This window comes from Hemitrygon akajei, chromosome 28 (genome assembly GCF_048418815.1).
Source record: "Hemitrygon akajei chromosome 28, sHemAka1.3, whole genome shotgun sequence".
Classification (NCBI taxonomy): Eukaryota; Metazoa; Chordata; class Chondrichthyes; order Myliobatiformes; family Dasyatidae; genus Hemitrygon; species Hemitrygon akajei.
In genome coordinates this window covers 44,106,694-44,125,875 of record NC_133151.1, presented here as the reverse complement: position 1 = coordinate 44,125,875, position 19,182 = coordinate 44,106,694, and the positions used below count along the sequence as shown (strand labels likewise).

General features: G+C 53.2%; 1 protein-coding gene across 1 annotated transcript in view; it reads left to right on the top strand.

Annotated features, from left to right (window-relative positions):
* The window catches only part of LOC140717875 (basic leucine zipper transcriptional factor ATF-like), a 6,025-nt gene extending 1,484 nt beyond the window's left edge, over positions 1-4,541 (top strand). Inside the window, exons 2-3 of the mRNA XM_073031600.1 lie at positions 1,789-1,893; positions 4,083-4,541. Of these exons, the coding sequence (XP_072887701.1) occupies positions 1,789-1,893; positions 4,083-4,298 (321 nt within the window). The 3' untranslated portion in view covers positions 4,299-4,541. The remainder of the gene's footprint in view (positions 1-1,788; positions 1,894-4,082) is intronic.
* Positions 4,542-19,182: the final 14,641 nt, after the last annotated feature.

Below are 19,182 nucleotides of genomic sequence, written 5' to 3'. Positions count from 1 at the left end.
TGGCCTGCAGGTCACCCTTGGCCAAAGTGCAGCCACCGATCAGAGTCACGTGAACCCATGGGAGCAGGTGCTGGATGAACATACCCAGTGTCTCAGCCTCCGTCTACGCCAGCGAGTTCCACAGATTCCCCACCCTCTGGCTGAACAAATTCCTCCTCATCTCCATTTTAAATGGACGTCCCTCTAGTCTGAGGCTGTGTCCTCTGGTCCTAGACTCTCCCACTATAGGAAACATCCTCTCCACATCCACTCTATCTGTGTCCTCTGGTCCTAGACTCTCCCACTATAGGAAACATCCTCTCCACATCCACTCTATCTGTGTCCTCTGGTCCTAGACTCCCCCACTATAGGAAACATCCTCTCCACATCCACTCTACCTGTGTCCTCTGGTACTAGACTCCCCGACTATAGGAAACATCCTCTCCACATCCACTCTATCTGTGCCCTCTGGTCCTAGACTCCCCCACTATAGGAAACATCCTCTCCACACCCACTCTATCTGTGTCCTCTGGTCCTAGACTCCCCACTATAGGAAACATCCTCTCCACATCCACTCTATCTGTGTCCTCTGGTCCGAGACTCCCCCACTATAGGAAACATCCTCTCCACATCCACTCTATCTGTGTCCTCTGGTCCTAGACTCCCCCACTATAGGAAACATCCTCTCCACATCCACTGTATCTGTGTCCTCTGGTCCTAGACTTCCCCCACTATAGGAAACATCCTCTCCACTTCCACTCTATCTGTGTCCTCTGGTCCTAGACTCCCCCACTATAGGAAACATCCTCTCCACATCCACTCTATCTGTGTCCTCTGGTCCTAGACTCCCCCACTATAGGAAATATCCTCTCCACATCCACTCTATCAGTGTCCTCTGGTCCTAGACTCCCCCACTATAGGAAACATCCTCTCCACATCCACTCTATCAGTGTCCTCTGGTCCTAGACTCCCCCACTATAGGAAACATCCTCTCCACATCCACTCTATCTGTGTCCTCTGGTCCTAGACTCCCCACTATAGGAAACATCCTCTCCTCATCCAGTCTATCTGTGTCCTCTGGTCCTAGACTCCCCCACTATAGGAAACATCCTCTCCACATCCACTCTATCTGTGTCCTCTGGTCCTAGACTCCCCCACTATAGGAAACATCCTCTCCACATCCACTCTATCTGTGCCCTCTGGTCCTAGACTCCCCCACCATGGGAAACATCCTCTCCACATCCACTCTATCTGTGTCCTCTGGTCCTAGACTCCCCCACTATAGGAAACATCCCCTCCACATCCACTCAGTCTGTGTCCTCTGGTCCTAGACTCCCCCCACTATAGGAAACATCCTCTCCACATCCACTCTATCTGTGCCCTCTGGTCCTAGACTCCCCCACCATGGGAAACATCCTCTCCACATCCACTCTATCTGTGTCCTTTCAGTAATCGATGGGTTTCAATGAGATCCCCACGTATTCTTCTAAATTCCAGTGAGTACAGGCCCAAAGCTGCCAAAGGCTCCTCATATGTTAACCCCTTCCTTCCTGCAATCATCCTTGAGGACCCCCTCTGGACTCTCTCCAGTGACAACGCGTCCTCTCTGAGATGCGGGTTGGTGCTAGGCCGCGAAGCCCGGGAGCAGAGTTGGGCCCTTTGGCCTCACGCGGCAGTAGAAACTGGCCACACCAGACTTCCAGGCGTCTGGAAGACGTGATCGGGAGGCGGTTCTAATTTGCTTGTGGGAAGTTGGAGAGGCAGAATGACTCTCCGCCCTGGTGCTAACCGCCTGTCCGTTGTCTCCAGGATTACGAGGGTTACGACAAGAAGCTCAGGCGAAGAGAGAAGAACAGAATCGCTGCGCAGAAAAGCCGGCAGAAGCAGACACAGCGGGCGGACATTTTACACCAGGTAAGAGCCCGCGGTTTGGCGTGGGGAGGTGCGGAATCTGGCCCGGGGCAGCAGATACCGGCTCGGCGGCCGGAGTTCCTCGACGCTGTGGTCGGCCGGTGTGAGGGGGGCAGAAACGTCGACTCTCTACCCCCCTCCGCAGATGCTGCCTGACCCGTGAGCTCCCCCCAGCGCTTTGCGTGCGTCACCCCTGACAGGAGAGTCTGTCGGCAGCAGGTGACGGGGGCAGTTGCCCGCTGCCCTGCGCCTGTCCCAGCTTTGCCCTGCTGGGGGAGGCCGTTCGTGCCACCGGGTCCATGCTGGCTCACCGGCAGGTGTTTTATCGATCGGGCCGAACTCGAGCTCGTCCCACCCCAGTGATGGGTTTGAGCAGTTGGGTGCCCTGCTCGCTCACCGCCTCCTTCTGTGTGCGCATCTGCCTCGGAATCAGATCTATCGTTAATGACCCGTCCTGAAATTTGTTGCTTTGTAACTGCACTACTCTTCAAAAGATTGAATTTATTATTATAATTTGGTATATTTAATTAAGTAGTGCAAAAATAGTGAGGTAGGATTTGGATATATTGTCCATTCAGAAATCTGATGGCAGAGGGGGAGAAGCTGTTCCTGAATCGTTGAGTGTGTGTCTTCAGGCTCCTGTACCTCCTCCCTGATGGCAGAGGGGAAGAAGCTGTTCCTGAATCGTTGAGTGTGTGTCTTCAGGCTCCTGTACCTCCTCCCTGATGGCAGAGGGGGAGAAGCTGTTCCTGAATCACTAAGTGTGTGTCTTCAGGCTCCTGTACCTCCTCCCTGACGGCAGAGGGGAAGAAGCTGTTCCTGAATCGTTGAGTGTGTGTCTTCAGGCTCCTGTACCTCCTCCCTGATGGCAGAGGGGAAGAAGCTGTTCCTGAATCGTTGAGTGTGTGCCCTCAGGCTCCTGTACCTCCTCCCTGATGGCAGAGGGGGAGAAGCTGTTCCTGAATCATTGAGTGTGTGTCTTCAGGCTCCTGTACCTCCTCCCTGATGGCAGAGGGGGAGAAGCTGTTCCTGAATCGTTGAGTGTGTGTCTTCAGGCTCCTGTACCTCCTCCCTGATGGCAGAGGGGGAGAAGCTGTTCCTGAATCGTTGAGTGTGTGTCTTCAGGCTCCTGTACCTCCTCCCTGATGGCAGAGGGGGAGAAGCTGTTCCTGAATCGTTGAGTGTGTGTCTTCAGGCTCCTGTACCTCCTCCCTGATGGCAGAGGGGGAGAAGCTGTTCCTGAATCATTGAGTGTGTGTCTTCAGGCTCCTGTACCTCCTCCCTGATGGCAGAGGGGGAGAAGCTGTTCCTGAATCGTTGAGTGTGTGTCTTCAGGCTCCTGTACCTCCTCCCTGATGGCAGAGGGGGAGAAGCTGTTCCTGAATCGTTGAGTGTGTGTCTTCAGGCTCCTGTACCTCCTCCCTGATGGCAGAGGGGGAGAAGCTGTTCCTGAATCGTTGAGTGTGTGTCTTCAGGCTCCTGTACCTCCTCCCTGATGGCAGAGGGGAAGAAGCTGTTCCTGAATCGTTGAGTGTGTGTCTTCAGGCTCCTGTACCCCCTCCCTGATGGTAGCGATGAGAAGAGGGAATGTCCTGGGGGATGAGGGTCCTTAATGATGGATGCTGACTTTTTGAGGCATGGCCTTTTGAAGATGTCCTGGATGCTGGTGGGTGGGGTAGAGGGCGGCTGGCTGAGTTTACAGCTCCTGCAGCTTTTTTCGGTGCTGTGCACTGGCCCCTCCTTACCAGACAGTGGTGCAGCCGGTCAGAATTCTGTGTGTGTCTCTCTCTCTCTCTCTGTCCGTCCGTCTGTGTGTGTGTCTGTGTCTGACCATTCTCTGTAAACTCTAAGAGACTGTTGTGTGTGAAAATCCCAGGAGGTCAGCAGTTTCTGAGATACTCAAACCACCCCATCTGGCACCAACAATCATTCCAGGGTCAAAGTCACTCAGATCACATTTCTTCCCCGTTCTGACGTTCGGTCTGAACAACAACTGAACCTCCTGACCGTGTCTGCGTGCTCCGATGCATCGAGTCGCTGCCGCGTGATTGGCTGATGAGATATTTGCATTAGCGAGCGGGTTGCGGGTGAGCCGAGTGTTGAGGGAGCTGTTTTGCGGCGGCAGTGCGCTGTAGTAGCCGGGCTGATTGCCTGTACGCCGCGGTGCTGACGGTCTGTCTCTTCCTCTGCAGGAGTATGAGCAGCTGGAAAGGGAGAACGCCTTGCTGAGGAAAGAGATCCAGACTCTGAGGGACGAACTGAAGCAGTGGACGCAGGTGGTACAACAGCACGAGCCGCACTGTGCCGTGCTGCCCGCCGCCGGCCCCACCCTGGCCGGCAAGCCGCAGGTGGACTTCACGGACTTCCTCCCCAACAACTGGCGGGACGCCGAGCTGCTGAAATTCTAGGCCGCCGGGGGTGGGGGCCAACTACCGACAGGGAGCCCGCTGCTGTTCGACCTGGGCCTGGGGCCTCTCGTTTGCGTTTTTATTTTAGAATGGGACCGAGACTGAGAGCGCTGAAGCTGAGACGGCCACGGCTGCGGGACGACGGGAGTCTGCTCGCGGGACGCTCGGGGCTGCTTTGCGGCCGAGACCCGCGGCGAGGGACGGAGGCTGCTCGTAGCGCCCGAGCACTGTCAGCCCAGCTCTGACGCTTGTCTGTGACAGCTCTGAAGCTCTTTGCTGGCAGGAGGAGCTGGTAGTGTGGAGTCCGTGCCTGTGAAGCAGAGGGAGAGCGTGTGCGTGTGCGTGTGTGTGTGTGTACTATAGCATGAGAAGGATCTGATTTGTCACTGATAGTGAGCGGAAAGGTCGAGCACCAATACCATCACTCGATATTTACCTGTACCATTGGCCGCCCACTCGGAGGGAGTTGAACCTGGGCCATCTTCGATATACCCTGCATTTTCCTTTTCACTTTCTGGTGTCCCTGTCATTAATCGCTGGGTGACTCTGGCAACACGCCCTACACTCAGGGAAGGCTAAAGGCTTTGGGGCCGGGCCGCTGGGATAGCAGGGGGGTGTAATGACGACGCGCACCGCAGGAAAGGAGCGGGGGCGCAGTGTGAATCCCCTGGGTGTGAGAGGCGTCCGTCCTACAGGGAGACGGGGGGTGGGGAGGGAGGGGAGCCACGGCCGGTCACCGCAGAGCAGGGAACGCTCGGAGACGACGTGGGCAGCCGCGCTAACGTGGCTGGTTAGTGCAACAGGGACATCGGAGTTCTGTTTCCATCTGTAAGGATGTCAGAGGCAGAGTGGTAGGAGTGTGGAACGTCCTGCCAGGGGTGGTGGTAGAGACAGGTACATTGGGGGCATTTAGGCTCTTGGATAAGTTCAAAGTACATAGATGTCGCCACAAACAACCCTGAGATTCATTTTCTTGCGGGCATCCTCAGTAAATCCAAGAAACGTGATAGAATCAATGGAACAGAGCAGACAACCAAACTGCCAAAGATAACACTTCAAGTACAAAATAGATAAATAAGCAATAAAGATTCAGAACTTGGGAGGAAGAGTCCTTGAAAGTGAGTCCATAGGTGGTGGGAACAGTTCAGTGAAGGGGAAAGTGAAGTTCTCCCCTCTGGTTCAGGAGCCTGATGGTTGAGGGGTAATAACTGTTCCTGAACCTGGTGGTGTGGGACCTGAGGCTCCTGTACCTCCTTCCCGATGGAATCAGTTCAGAGTTGAGGTAATCCTCACTGGTTCAGGAGCCTGATGGTTGAGGGGTAATAACTGTTCCTGAACCTGGTGGTGTGGGACCTGAGGCTCCTGTACCTCCTTCCCGATGGAATCAGTTCAGAGTTGAGGTTATCCTCACTGGTTCAGGAGCCTGATGGTTGAGGGGTAATAACTGTTCCTGAACCTGGTGGTGTGAGTCCTGAGGCTCCTGTACCTCCTTCCCGATGGAATCAGTTCAGAGTTGAGGTTACCCCCTCTGGTTCAGGAGCCTGATGGTTGAGGGGTAATAACTGTTCCTGAACCTGGTGGTGTGAGTCCTGCAGTTCCTGTACCTTCCACCTGATGGCAGCAGTGAGCAGAACACGTCCTGGGTGGTGGGGGTCCCTGACGATGGAGGCTGCTTTCCTGTGACAATGTGCTCAGGGGTGGGGAGGGCTTTACCGGTGATGGGCTGGGCCGTATCCACTACTTTTTGCAGGGTTTTCCGCTTCGGGGTATTGGTGTTTCCATTCCAGGCTGCGATGCAACCAGCCAAGGGTGATTTTTAAAAAATGGTAGGAGGGAGGGATCGAATATCTTGGAGTAGGCACAACAGCGTGGGCCGAATGGCCTGTATAACATTAATGTGTTCTGAATTGTTAAGATTTGGATAATGTGTTCTGAGTTGTTAAAACTCAGACAAGCTTGCAGAGCTGTTGGAAAAGAGCACGATTGTTTTTGAAAAGGGCCAGCAGACACCCAAATGTTGGATGGTATCCTGTGAAGTGTGCGATTCCTTGATGCTGGAAGGCGTGTGAGAGAGTGAGTGTGTCGATTTAAGTTTTGTTCTTGCTGCTGAGACGTAGCAGGTGGTAGAGAGGAAAAGGCAGGTGTTGATCCAGAGGAGTAGCCAACGGATCTTGCAGCATTAACAGAACCGATTCTCACAAAGAGGTTATACACTAAAGAGCAGTAGGCTCTACCCTGTCCTCTGCCTCAATCTGTCTATCAGAAAGTACTGTGCAAAAGTCTTGGGCACTTCAAAAAATAAATTCTGCAAATCATCATCCTGTGACGTGGGCCATCGTGGTCCTTCCATGACCACGATTGTTCTTGGCAAATCTTTCTGCAGAAGCGCTTTGACATCATTGCCGCCTTCTGGGCTGTGTCTTTACAAGACGGGTGACCCCAGCCGTTATCAATACTCGTCAGAGATTGTCTGCCTGGCGTCAGTGGTCACATAACCAGGACTTGTGATCTGCACCGGCTGCTCGTACGACCGTCCACCACCCGCTCCCACGGCTTCACCTCACCCTGATCGGGGGCTAAGCAGGAGCTACACCTTGCCCGAGGGTGACCTGCGGGCCGGCGGAGGGAAGGAGCCCCTCACACCTCCTTTGGTACAGACAAACCTTCACTCCCATCACCCAAAGTAATGAAATTAAGTTTCCAAATATCAAAAATTGCCACAAAGTAAACAGTAAATAAAAACCCAAGTCAGAATATTTGTGTGACCACCCTTCGCCCTTTTGTACTGCACCAATTCTCTGAGGTGCCCCGTCGTGAGTCAGCTGGCAGGTTGTTCCACACATCTGGAACTTGCCAGGGTTCTGCCGCAGACTCCGGCTGTCCCGCTTGCTTCTGTCTCCCGGTAATCCCAGGCAGTTTTGGTGATGTTGAGACCGGGGCCCTGTGGAGGCCAAACCATCTGAAACCTACATTGAGGGGTGCCCCATGCTTCTGCACAGTACCGTAGACCTGCATCTATAAAGTTAATGTATCAAATGTAAAATACATTTTTGTTATGGATTTATTGTTTATATTAAAATTTAAAAAATTTAGCCTGTGTTAATTCCTTGCCTATGGTGGGTGGAGGAGTGAAGAAATCCATTAGCGACATATGCAAATATCCAGTCGGCCAATCACGTGGCAGCGACTTGATGCATCAGAGCACGCAGACACGGTCAGGAGGTTCGGTTGTTGTTCAGACCGAACGTCAGAATGGGGGAGGAAATGTGATCTGAGTGACTTTGACCCTGGAATGATTGTTGGTGCCAGATGGGGTGGTTTGAGTATCTCAGAAACTGCTGATCTCCTGGGATTTTCACACACAACCGTCTAGAGTTTACACAGAATGGTGTGAAAAACAAAAAAGCATCCAGTGAGTGGCAGTTCAGTGGGTGAAAACACCTCGTTAATGAGAGAGGTCAGGGGAGAATGGCCAGACTGGTAACTCCAATGCCCGCACGTTACAACAGTGGTGTGCAGAGGAGCATCTCTGAACACACAACACGCCGGACCCTGAACGGGATGGGCGACAGCAGCAGAGACCAATCTGGGCTCCACTCCTCTACCCAACAGAGTGATTGGCCACTGGATCTCCCTCTCCCCACCCCCCCCACTCCACTGAGAAGATGTCCAGGCTCAGAGCTAACAGCATCAGTATCCCACCCATCCCACTGCATTCCTTGTCCCTCTCCCAACGTAAATGCCTCCGCGCTGTGGGGCTTTGGCCACTTGCCCGTGCTGCTGTCCACCTTCTGGACAAGCAGGGTGGTGAATCTGCCAAATTCGCCGGCACAGATGGTAAGGTCCAGGTTCAAGTTGAATTGTCCTTCAGCCGTACATGAATCCAGCCAAACAGCGTTCCTCTGGGGCCAAGGAGCAAACAGTCACACACCGCAGTAAATACAATCTAGTCCGAGTCCATGAATGTTGCAGCCGTCTGCAGCTGAGCGAGTTGGGATGGCCAACCCCCAATCGCTCTTCCCTGGCAGCTGTAAACGGGCAACACCGCAGCGCGGGGCCCGGTCCTTGCTGCCAACGAGGCCGCGCAGCCCCCCCCGCCCCCCGCATTCCGCGTTAACAACGTCCAACGGGGTCCTGCGATGGCAGGTAAAGCCACCGAGACAATCGCTCGCTGTCAGGCTGCGCAACGCCTCCCCGGCATCGTCGTTATGTCAACGGGTATGCTTACAACAGATGTTGATTGGTTCTTAGATCATTAGAGCAGGGAAGCCCAGTGGTGTGTCTAACCAGCTCAAAAGTGAATCAAACACACCCAAATGCTAATCCCTCCCTCCCTCCCACACCATGTCCATATCCCTCCATCTGCCTATCCAAACATCTCTTAAAAGCCCGTACCTTCCCAGGCATCCATCACTCTCTGAGTAAAAACAACTTACCCCTCACATCACCCTCTCTCACCTTCATATGAGACATTTCAACCCTGGGAAACAGAAACTCTCTGTTCACGCCTCTCATCATCTTATAAACCTCTATCAGATCTCCCCTCAGCCTCCGGCGCCCCAGAGAAAACAGCCCGAGTTTATCCAGCCTCTCGTGCGAGCTCATGCCCTCTAAACCAGGCAGCATCCTGGTAAACCTCCTCAACACCCACTCCAAAGCCTCAACGTCCTCCCGATAGCGGGGCGACCAGACCAGAGTTTTATAAAGCTACGGCGTGTATTACTTAATTAGTAAGGGTCACGGGGAGAAGGCAGGAGAATGGGGTTGAGAAGGAGAATAAATTGGCCATGATGGATTGACAGGGCAGACTTGATGGGGCGAATGGCCTAATTCTGCTCCTTTGTCTGGTGGTCGAAGGCTTCCCTTTAGGAGGCTGCGTTTGAAATATCGATAGGAAAGGTGCCATTAGGTGGGGAAGACTGCAGAGAAGATGTAGGAGGTCGTTGCCGGGATTATGCAGGGCGGTTGAGAAGCTGGAGTTTATTCTCTGAAGTGTAGGAGATCGAGAATCAGACTCTGGTTTGTGGTCACTGACACATGCCACGAACTTCGTTGCAGGGCCGAGCAGGATGCCATCCGGGACTGCTGTTCTCTGAAGTTCATACAAGTGAGGGGTAAAATGTTAGCAAAACGTCTCAGACCCTGAGGGGAAGGGGGAGATGTGGGGGTGTTTCCACCCGTGGGAGAGCCTCAGACCCTGAGGGGAAGGGGGAGATGTGGGGGTGTTTCCACCCATGGGAGAGCCTCAGACCAGAGGTTGTTATCAGGGGATTAGGGGACGGTCATTTCAAGCTGACGTGTGGGGGTGTGATCTCTGTCCCAGAGGTTTCATGATAATTAGGTTCATTTTCACTGGCATGAAATGAGTTTGCTTTGTGGCAGCAGTACCAGTAAACGCTGGAGGAACTCAGCAGGCCAGGCAGGACCTATGGAAATTAGTACAGCTGCCGTTTCGGGCCGAGACCCTTCGACAGGAAGGGGAAGAAGCTGTTCCTGAATCACTGAGTGTGTGTCTTCAGGCTCCTGTACCTCCTCCCTGATGGCAGAGGGGAAGAAGCTGTTCCTGAATCGTTGTGTGTGTGTCTTCAGGCTCCTGTACCCCCTCCCTGATGGCAGAGGGGAAGAAGCTGTTCCTGAATCGTTGTGTGTGTGTCTTCAGGCTCCTGTACCCCCTCCCTGATGGCAGAGGGGAAGAAGCTGTTCCTGAATCGTTGAGTGTGTGTCTTCAGGCTCCTGTACCTCCTCCCTGATGACAGAGGGGAAGAAGCTGTTCCTGAATTGTTGTGTGTGTGTCTTCAGGCTCCTGTACCTCCTCCCTGATGGCAGAGGGGAAGAAGCTGTTCCTGAATAGTTGTGTGTGTGTGTCTTCAGGCTCCTGTACCTCCTCCCTGATGGCAGAGGGGGGGAAGCTGTTCCTGAATCGCTGAGTGTGTGTCTTCAGGCTCCTGTACCTCCTCCCTGATGGCAGAGGGGAAGAAGCTGTTCCTGAATCGCTGAGTGTGTGTCTTCAGGCTCCTGTACCTCCTCCCTGATGGCAGAGGGGAAGAAGCTGTTCCTGAATCATTGAGTGTGTGCCTTCAGGCTCCTGTACCCCCTCCCTGATGGCAGAGGGGAAGAAGCTGTTCCTAAATCACTGAGTGTGTGTCTTCAGGCTCCTGTACCTCCTCCCTGATGGCAGAGGGGAAGAAGCTGTTCCTGAATCGTTGAGTGTGTGGCTTCAGACTCCTGTACCTCCTCCCTGATGGCAGAGGGGAAGAAGCTGTTCCTGAATCGTTGAGTGTGTGTCTTCAGGCTCCTGTACCTCCTCCCTGATGGCAGAGGGGAAGAAGCTGTTCCTAAATCACTGAGTGTGTGTCTTCAGGCTCCTGTACCTCCTCCCTGATGGCAGAGGGGAAGAAGCTGTTCCTGAATCGTTGAGTGTGTGCCTTCAGGCTCCTGTACCCCCTCCCTGATGGTAGCAATGAGAAGAGGGCATGTCCTGGGGTGGTGGGGGGTCCTGATGCTGCCATCTTGAAGATGTCCTGGTTGCTGGAAAGGCTCCTGCCCACGCTGGAGCTGGCACGACCCGACAAGTTTCTGAACGGGGTGATCTAATCGAGGGGTATAGATAGGCTGGAGGCACATTGTCCTATTCTCCCCGGGGTCGGGCAATTGAGATGCAGGGGGCAGAGTCTAAAGGTGAGAGTGGAGAGAAGGTGGTGGATATTCGGAATGAGGCGTGAGAGGGAGCCGTATTAACGTCGAAAAGACACTCGCGCAGGAGGAGGTTATGGATCAAGGGCAGGCACGCGGGACTAGCCAGATACTGAATCTTGGTCAGCACGGACAAGTTAGGCTGAGGGATCTGCTGTGTCAACCCATGAACTCTCCCCCCTGGATGATAAGCAAACCCTCCTGTCCCTTGCCTGGCAGCAGCTCACCTGAAGGGCACGGCCGGCTCCCGGGACAGCGTATCCCGGGAACGTTCCCCATAGTGTTGGAATCTCGGACTCTGGCTCACTGACTCTTCCTGCAGAGGTGGACCCCAGCGTTCCAGCACCAGCTGCCACACACTGACTGCATATTTAATTCCTTTAAATTAAAGCTATGTGGTCGGTCTCACCCCCCGTTCCCCCAATCTGTGCAGGTGCACGGCCGCACGGCAACCGAAATACCCCCGCGTACCCAGCCCTTGTTGCCGCTCAGCTGGGATTTTCTTTAACATAATATTGAAATCTCTGTCAGTACAATTGTGAAATATGCTGTAATTAATTTCGCGTTAATGAATACAAATTCGTAACTTTGCTGAATGGTATAAGTACATTGACCTTGGGAACGTTTTAGAGCTTCAGCATATCTACATTGTCAGTTACAAATTGTAACAATAGACACAGAATGGAAGCCAGCAGCTCGTTGCGAATAAACCGTCACTGGCTGGAACGCCAACGCCATCTCGTCAGGACATTTTACTTTTGTCATTGTGCCTGCAGTTGGTTTCTCAGTCTGACGTTGTTTACTTGTGGTTTGTGTTTGTTTGATGTGCAGATTACAAAAAAACACGTTTGAAGTACCGCACAGTTTTCAGACCGTGTGAAAATTTGCTGCTCAGAGCAATGGTCGGTGGGGCGAGACAGGATAGAGGGAACGCTGTTGTCAGCTCACTGAACCCTTTCAGTCGTCAGAGCTCAAACCTTCGGAGCACTTGAATTGGAGAGGACAGCGTGCTCTCCAACAAACAGTGAAGGTGCTGCTTTATGGCAGGGTTCACCCTCCACAGTCAGGAAAGCTCACCACTGCCTCTGCGTCCTGAGGAGGCTGACGAGAGCTGAACGTTGCACATCGTTCCACAGACGCACAGTAGACAGCGGCCTGACAAGCCGCAACTGTGTTTGGTACCGGAACCGCTCTGCGACGGACGGGACGGATCTGCAACGGGTAGTCAAAGCTGCCCCACGCACCGGCCCACCCACCAACACGGAAAGGTGCCGGAAAAGGGGCAGTGACATCGTGGAGGATCCCACCCCCGCCCCTGCTCACGGACTGTTTGTCCCACACCCATCGGGGAGGAGGCTCCGTAGCATCCACACCAGGACCACCAGACTCAAAAACAGTCACTTTCCCCAGGCAGTGAGGCTGGTCAACACCTCCACCCACTCACCCACCCCTCCACACTCCCAATAACCCACTGACCCACCCCTCCACACACCCCCAATCACCCACTGACCCACCCCTCCACACTCCCAATAACCCACTCACCCACCCCTCCACACCCCCAATCACCCACTGACCCACCCCTCCACACACCCCCAACCACCCACTAACCCACCCCTCCACACTCCCAATAACCCACTGACCCACCCCTCCACACACCCCCAACCACCCACTAACCCACCCCTCCACACTCCCAATAACCCACTGACCCACCCCTCCACACACCCCCAATCACCCACTGACCCACCCCTCCACTCTCCCAATAACCCACTGACCCACCCCTCCACACCCCCAATCACCCACTGACCCACCCCTCCACACACCCCCAATAACCCACTGACCCACCCCTCCACACACCCCCAACCACCCACTAACCCACCCCTCCACACTCCCAATAACCCACTGACCCACCCCTCCACACACCCCCAATCACCCACTGACCCACCCCTCCACACACCCCAATCACCCACTGACCCACCCCTCCACACATCCCCAATCACCCACTGACCCACCCCTCCACTCTCCCAATAACCCACTGACCCACCCCTCCACACACCCCCAACCACCCACTGACCCACCCCTCCACACATCCCCAACCACCCACTGACCCAACCCTCCGCTGTCTTACTGTACTGTGCAAAAGGTTTGCTACAGAAATACACACACACACACACTCTCACACACACACACACACACACACACACACACACACACACACACACACACACACACACACACACACACTCACACACACACACTCTCACACACACACACACACACACACACACACACACACACACACACACTCTCACACACACACACACGCGCACACACACACACACGCACACGCACACACACACGCACACGCACACACACACACACACACACACATATCTATATATATATATATATATATATCATTGGGATGCCTAAAACTTTCACACCGTACATACTGTATTTGTCAACGTGGAGCGGAGAACAAGTTTGTAAATCTGTCAGGAGCAAAGGATGTTGGGAATGGTGAGGGTGGGGCGCTGCGGGAGGGGTGTGGGACAGGGGGCAGAGAAGGAGTGTCAGGGGTGGGTACAGACACACCCAGCCCTGAGGCACCAGGCAAGGTCATTTGATTCCAAACAACTGGTTTATTGATCATTACAGAATGTCTATCTGGTGCTTCCCGCTCCCTCCCCTCTCCCTTCCCCTTTTCCCAACCATGATTCCCCTCTCCCTGCCCCCTTCCCACTCTCAGTCCACAATAGAGACCCAGATCAGAATCAGGTTTATCATCACTCACACGTGTCAGGGAATTTGGTTTTTTTTGTGACAGCAGTACAGTGTGATACATAAAATTACCACAGTCCTGTGCAAGACCTCCAAGAGGAAAACGACTTTGTCGTTGGGATTGGAGGCGAGCGCGCCTCAGTGACCCAGAGAACTGTGTCGGCTGGAGTCGGGGCTTTGTGCTTTGCCTCTTGGTGGGGTCACCCATGCCAAACGGGTCAAAGGGTAGAGGTCAGACTAAGAGCGGTCCACTGGTCCCCCAGGTTCGGGGGGTTCAGCTCAGGGATAACGACCCTGACCGGTCAAACAAAACTGTTATGGGAACAGCGATGAAGAATCCTTTTACATATTTATATTTATTATGTTTTTTTACGCTGCGTCAGACCCGGAGTAACAATCCTTTACACTTGTGTACTGGAAAATGACACGAAACAATTTTAACCCTTTCTATGCCAGGGAATGAAGGGGAATCTATGGAACAGGTGGGGTTAATGTCTGATGGGTGGGATTGTATTAAAGAGAGAGTTATATATTAAAGGTGGGAAGGTTAAGATATTGGAGTGAGATTGTTAAAGTACTGGCGATAGAGGTGTTAATGTAAGGGGGCGGGGGTAATCAATGATTCAGGCAGGAAGGGTTACTGTGATGGGGAAAACCAGAGGTGGGAAGGTTATGGTGTTGGAAGTGGAAGGTTTAATGCATGTGATATGGGAAGTGTAATGGGCGTGGGGGGCGGGGGTGGAATCTATTGGTGAGATTCTGTGCTGGGGAGAAGGTACCAGGTGTCACTTCATGGACATACAATCATTCTACGTATAGAAACTAACTTTTCAGCGCAAACACGAGGAAATCTGCAGATGCTGGAAATTCAAACAAAACACTGGTGGAACACAGCAGGCCAGGCAGCTTCTATAAGGAGAAGCACTGTTGACGTTTCAGGCCGAGACCCTTCATCAGGACTAACTGAAAGGAAAGATAGTAAGAGATTTGAAAGTAGGAGGGGGAGGGGAAAATGCGAAATGATAGGAGAAGACGGGAGGGGGTGGGATCACACTCCCCAACTATAGGAAACATCCTCCCCACATCCACTCTATCTGTGTCCTCTGGTCCTAGACTCCCCCACTATAGGAAACATCCTCTCCACATCCACTCTATCTGTGTCCTCTGGTCCTAGACTCCCCCACTATAGGAAACATCCTCTACACATCCACTCTATCTGTGTCCTCTGGTCCCACTCCCCCACTATAGGAAACATCCTCTCCACATCCACTCTATCTGTGTCCTCTGGTCCTAGACTCCCCCACTATAGGAAACATCCTCTCCACATCCACTCTATCTGTGTCCACTGGTCCCACTCCCCCAGTATAGGAAACATCCTCCCCACATCCACTCTATCTGTGTCCTCTGGTCCTAGACTCCCCCACTACAGGAAACATCCTCTCCACATCCACTCTATCTGTGTCCTCTGGTCCTAGACTCCCCCACTATAGGAAACATCCTCTCCACATCCACTCTATCTGTGTCCTCTGGTCCTAGACTCCCCCACTATAGGAAACATCCTCTCCACATCCACTCTATCTGTGTCCTCTGGTCCTAGACACCCCCACTACAGGAAACATCCTCTCCATATCCACTCTATCTGTGTCCTCTGGTCCTAGACTCCCCCACTATAGGAAACATCCTCTCCACATCCACTCTATCTGTGTCCTCTGGTCCTAGACTCCCCCACTACAGGAAACATCCTCTCCACATCCACTCTATCTGTGTCCTCTGGTCCTAGACTCCCCCACTATAGGAAACATCCTCTCCACATCCACTCTATCTGTGTCCTCTGGTCCTAGACTCCCCCACTATAGGAAACATCCTCTCCATATCCACTCTATCTCTACCTTTCCATATTCAATAGATTTCAATGAGATTCCACCCCTCAAACTCCAATGAGTACATTTGCAGACCTCATCAGACAGACCTTCACCATCTGGTTGACGAGGTCTCTTTCTGAAGGTACAGGGTAGCATCCCGTTTGCCTTCCCGCAATGTTGACTAAAGAGCTGGCCATCGACCAGGAAGAGGTAGGGGGTGGTATGCACGATTCTGTCTACACATTGAGTTTGAGGGGTTTAGGAGCTTCAGATTTCTAAATGTCACCAACGCCCTGTCCTGGTCCCACCAGGCTGATGCGACGGTCAAGAAAGCTGAGCAGCACCTCGACTTCCGTGGGTCCTGCAGCGTTAATGTACAAGAGCATGAGGGGTTAATGTAAAGCAGGAATGGCGAGGCTTCCCTCATTCATATGTTTTGGGCTTGTCCGAGCTTGGAGAAAGTCTGGAGAGATGTTTTTTAACTTTATCTCCTATATTTAATTGCTACTTGGGACCTGAGCCTCTGATTGCTGCATCGGGAGAAGGCGACAGGCATCTGACTCCGACTGACCACCGGACATTGTCTTTCGCCTCTCTTCCGGCCAGACCTTCTCAGGTGGAGAGATGCTGCCCCACCCACTCATGCTCAACGGCTCCGAGACATTATGTCCCGCTTAGACCTTGAAAAGATTCATTCTTCACTTCTTAATTCGGACATAAAGTTCCAAAAGGTGAGGGGACCGTTTCCTGAATATTGTCATCATTCCTGTTTAAATTCAGGGTGCATCCCTCCCTTTTCGCTTTTGCATGTAAACCCCTTACTTCCAGCTTCTTTCGGTTAAGTTTTACACTTTTTTTATATGTAAACATACTATAGCTCAGGTAGTAGGCTATATCACTTTTTTTTTAATAAATACAGCTCTGGGGTGATAAAAGTTCTGATGAACTCTTTTATATGTTGTAAGGTTGGCTTGGAGTTGGGTAATGGGAGGGTGGGGTGGTAAGTTTGGCTTGGAGTTGGTAGTGGGAGGGTGGGGTGGTAAGATTGGCTTGGAGTTGGGTAATGGGAGGATGGGGTGGTAAGGTTGTCTTGGAGTTGGTAGTGGGAGGGTGGGGTGGTAAGATTGGCTTGGAGTTGGGTAATGGGAGGTTGGGGTGGAAAGATTGGTTTGGAGTTGGTAATGGGAGGGTGGGGTGGTAAGGTTGTCTTGGAGTTGGTAGTGGGAGGGTGGGGTGGTAAGATTGGCTTGGAGTTGGGTAGTGGGAGGGTTGGGTGGTAAGATTGGCTTGGAGTTGGTAGTGGGAGGGTGGGGTGGTAAGATTGGCTTGGAGTTGGGTAATGGGAGGTTGGGGTGGTAAGATTGGTTTGGAGTTGGTAATGGGAGGGTGGGGTGGTAAGATTGGCTTGGAGTTGGGTAATGGGAGGGTGGGGTGGTAAGATTGGCTTGGAGTTGGGTAGTGGGAGGGTGGGGTGGTAAGATTGGCTTGGAGTTGGGTAATGGGAGGTTGGGGTGGTAAGATTGGTTTGGAGTTGGTAATGGGAGGGTGGGGTGGTAAGGTTGGCATGGAGTTGGGTAGTGGGAGGGTTGGGTGGTATGATTGGCTTGGAGTTGGTAGTGGGAGGGTGGGGTGGTAAGGTTGGCTTGGAGTTGGTAGTGGGAGGGTGGGGTTGTAAGGTTGGCTTGGAGTTGGGTAGTGGGAGGGTGGGGTGGTAAGATTGGCTTGGAGTTGGGTAATGGGAGGGTGGGGTGGTAAGATTGGCTTGGAGTTGGGTAATGGGAGGGTGGGGTGGTAAGATTGGCTTGGAGTTGGTAGTGGGAGGGTGGGGTGGTAAGATTGGCTTGGAGTTGGTAGTGGGAGGGTGGGGTGGTAAGGTTGGCTTGGAGTTGGGTAATGGGAGGGTGGGGTGGTAAGATTGGCTTGGAGTTGGGTAATGGGAGGGTGGGGTGGTAAGATTGGCTTGGAGTTGGTAGTGGGAGGGTGGGGTGGTAAGGTAGGCTTGGAGTTGGTAATGGGAGGGTGGGGTGGTATGATTGGCTTGGAGTTGGTAGTGGGAGGGTGGGGTGGTAAGATTGGCTTGGAGTTGGGTAATGGGAGGGTGGGGTGGTAAGATTGGCTTGGAGTTGGGTAATGGGAGGGTGGGGTGGTAGGATTTGCTTGGAGTTGGGTAATGGGAGGGTGGGGTGGTAAGATTGGCTTGGAGTTGGGTAATGGGAGGGTGGGGTGGTAGGATTTGCTTGGAGTTGGGTAATGGGAGGGTGGGGTGGTAGGATTTGCTTGGAGTTGGTAGTGGGAGGGTGGGGTGGTAAGATTGGCTTGGAGTTGGGTAATGGGAGGGTGGGGTGGTAAGATTGGCTTGGAGTTGGGTAATGGGAGGGTGGGGTGGTAGGATTTGCTTGGAGTTGGGTAATGGGAGGGTGGGGTGGTAAGATTGGCTTGGAGTTGGGTAATGGGAGGGTGGGGTGGTAGGATTTGCTTGGAGTTGGGTAATGGGAGGGTGGGGTGGTAAGGTTGGCTTGGAGTTGGGTAGTGGGAGGGTGGGGTGGTAAGTTTGGCTTGGAGTTGGGTAGTGGGAGGGTAGGGTGGTAAGTTTGGCTTGGAGTTGGTAGTGGGAGGGTGGGGTGGTAAGGTTGGCTTGGAGTTGGTAATGGGAGGGTGGGGTGGTATGATTGGCTTGGAGTTGGTAGTGGGAGGGTGGGGTGGTAAGATTGGCTTGGAGTTGGGTAATGGGAGGGTGGGGTGGTAGGATTTGCTTGGAGTTGGGTAATGGGAGGGTGGGGTGGTAAGATTGGCTTGGAGTTGGGTAATGGGAGGGTGGGGTGGTAAGATTGGCTTGGAGTTGGTAGTGGGAGGGTGGGGTGGTAAGGTTGGCTTGGAGTTGGTAATGGGAGGGTGGGGTGGTATGATTGGCTTGGAGTTGGTAGTGGGAGGGTGGGGTGGTAAGATTGGCTTGGAGTTGGGTAATGGGAGGGTGGGGTGGTAAGATTGGCTTGGAGTTGGGTAATGGGAGGGTGGGGTGGTAGGATTTGCTTGGAGTTGGGTAATGGGAGGGTGGGGTGGTAAGATTGGCTTGGAGTTGGGTAATGGGAGGGTGGGGTGGTAGGATTTGCTTGGAGTTGGGTAATAGGAGGGTGGGGTGGTAGGATTTGCTTGGAGTTGGTAGTGGGAGGGTGGGGTGGTAAGATTGGCTTGGAGTTGGGTAATGGGAGGGTGGGGTGGTAAGATTGGCTTGGAATTGGGTAATGGGAGGGTGGGGTGGTAGGATTTGCTTGGAGTTGGGTAATGGGAGGGTGGGGTGGTAAGATTGGCTTGGAGTTGGGTAATGGGAGGGTGGGGTGGTAGGATTTGCTTGGAGTTGGGTAATGGGAGGGTGGGGTGGTAAGGTTGGCTTGGAGTTGGGTAGTGGGAGGGTGGGGTGGTAAGTTTGGCTTGGAGTTGGGTAGTGGGAGGGTAGGGTGGTAAGATTGGCTTGGAGTTGGGTAGTGGGAGGGTGGGGTGGTAAGGTTGGCTTGGAGTTGGGTAGTGGGAGGGTGGGGTGGTATGATTGGCTT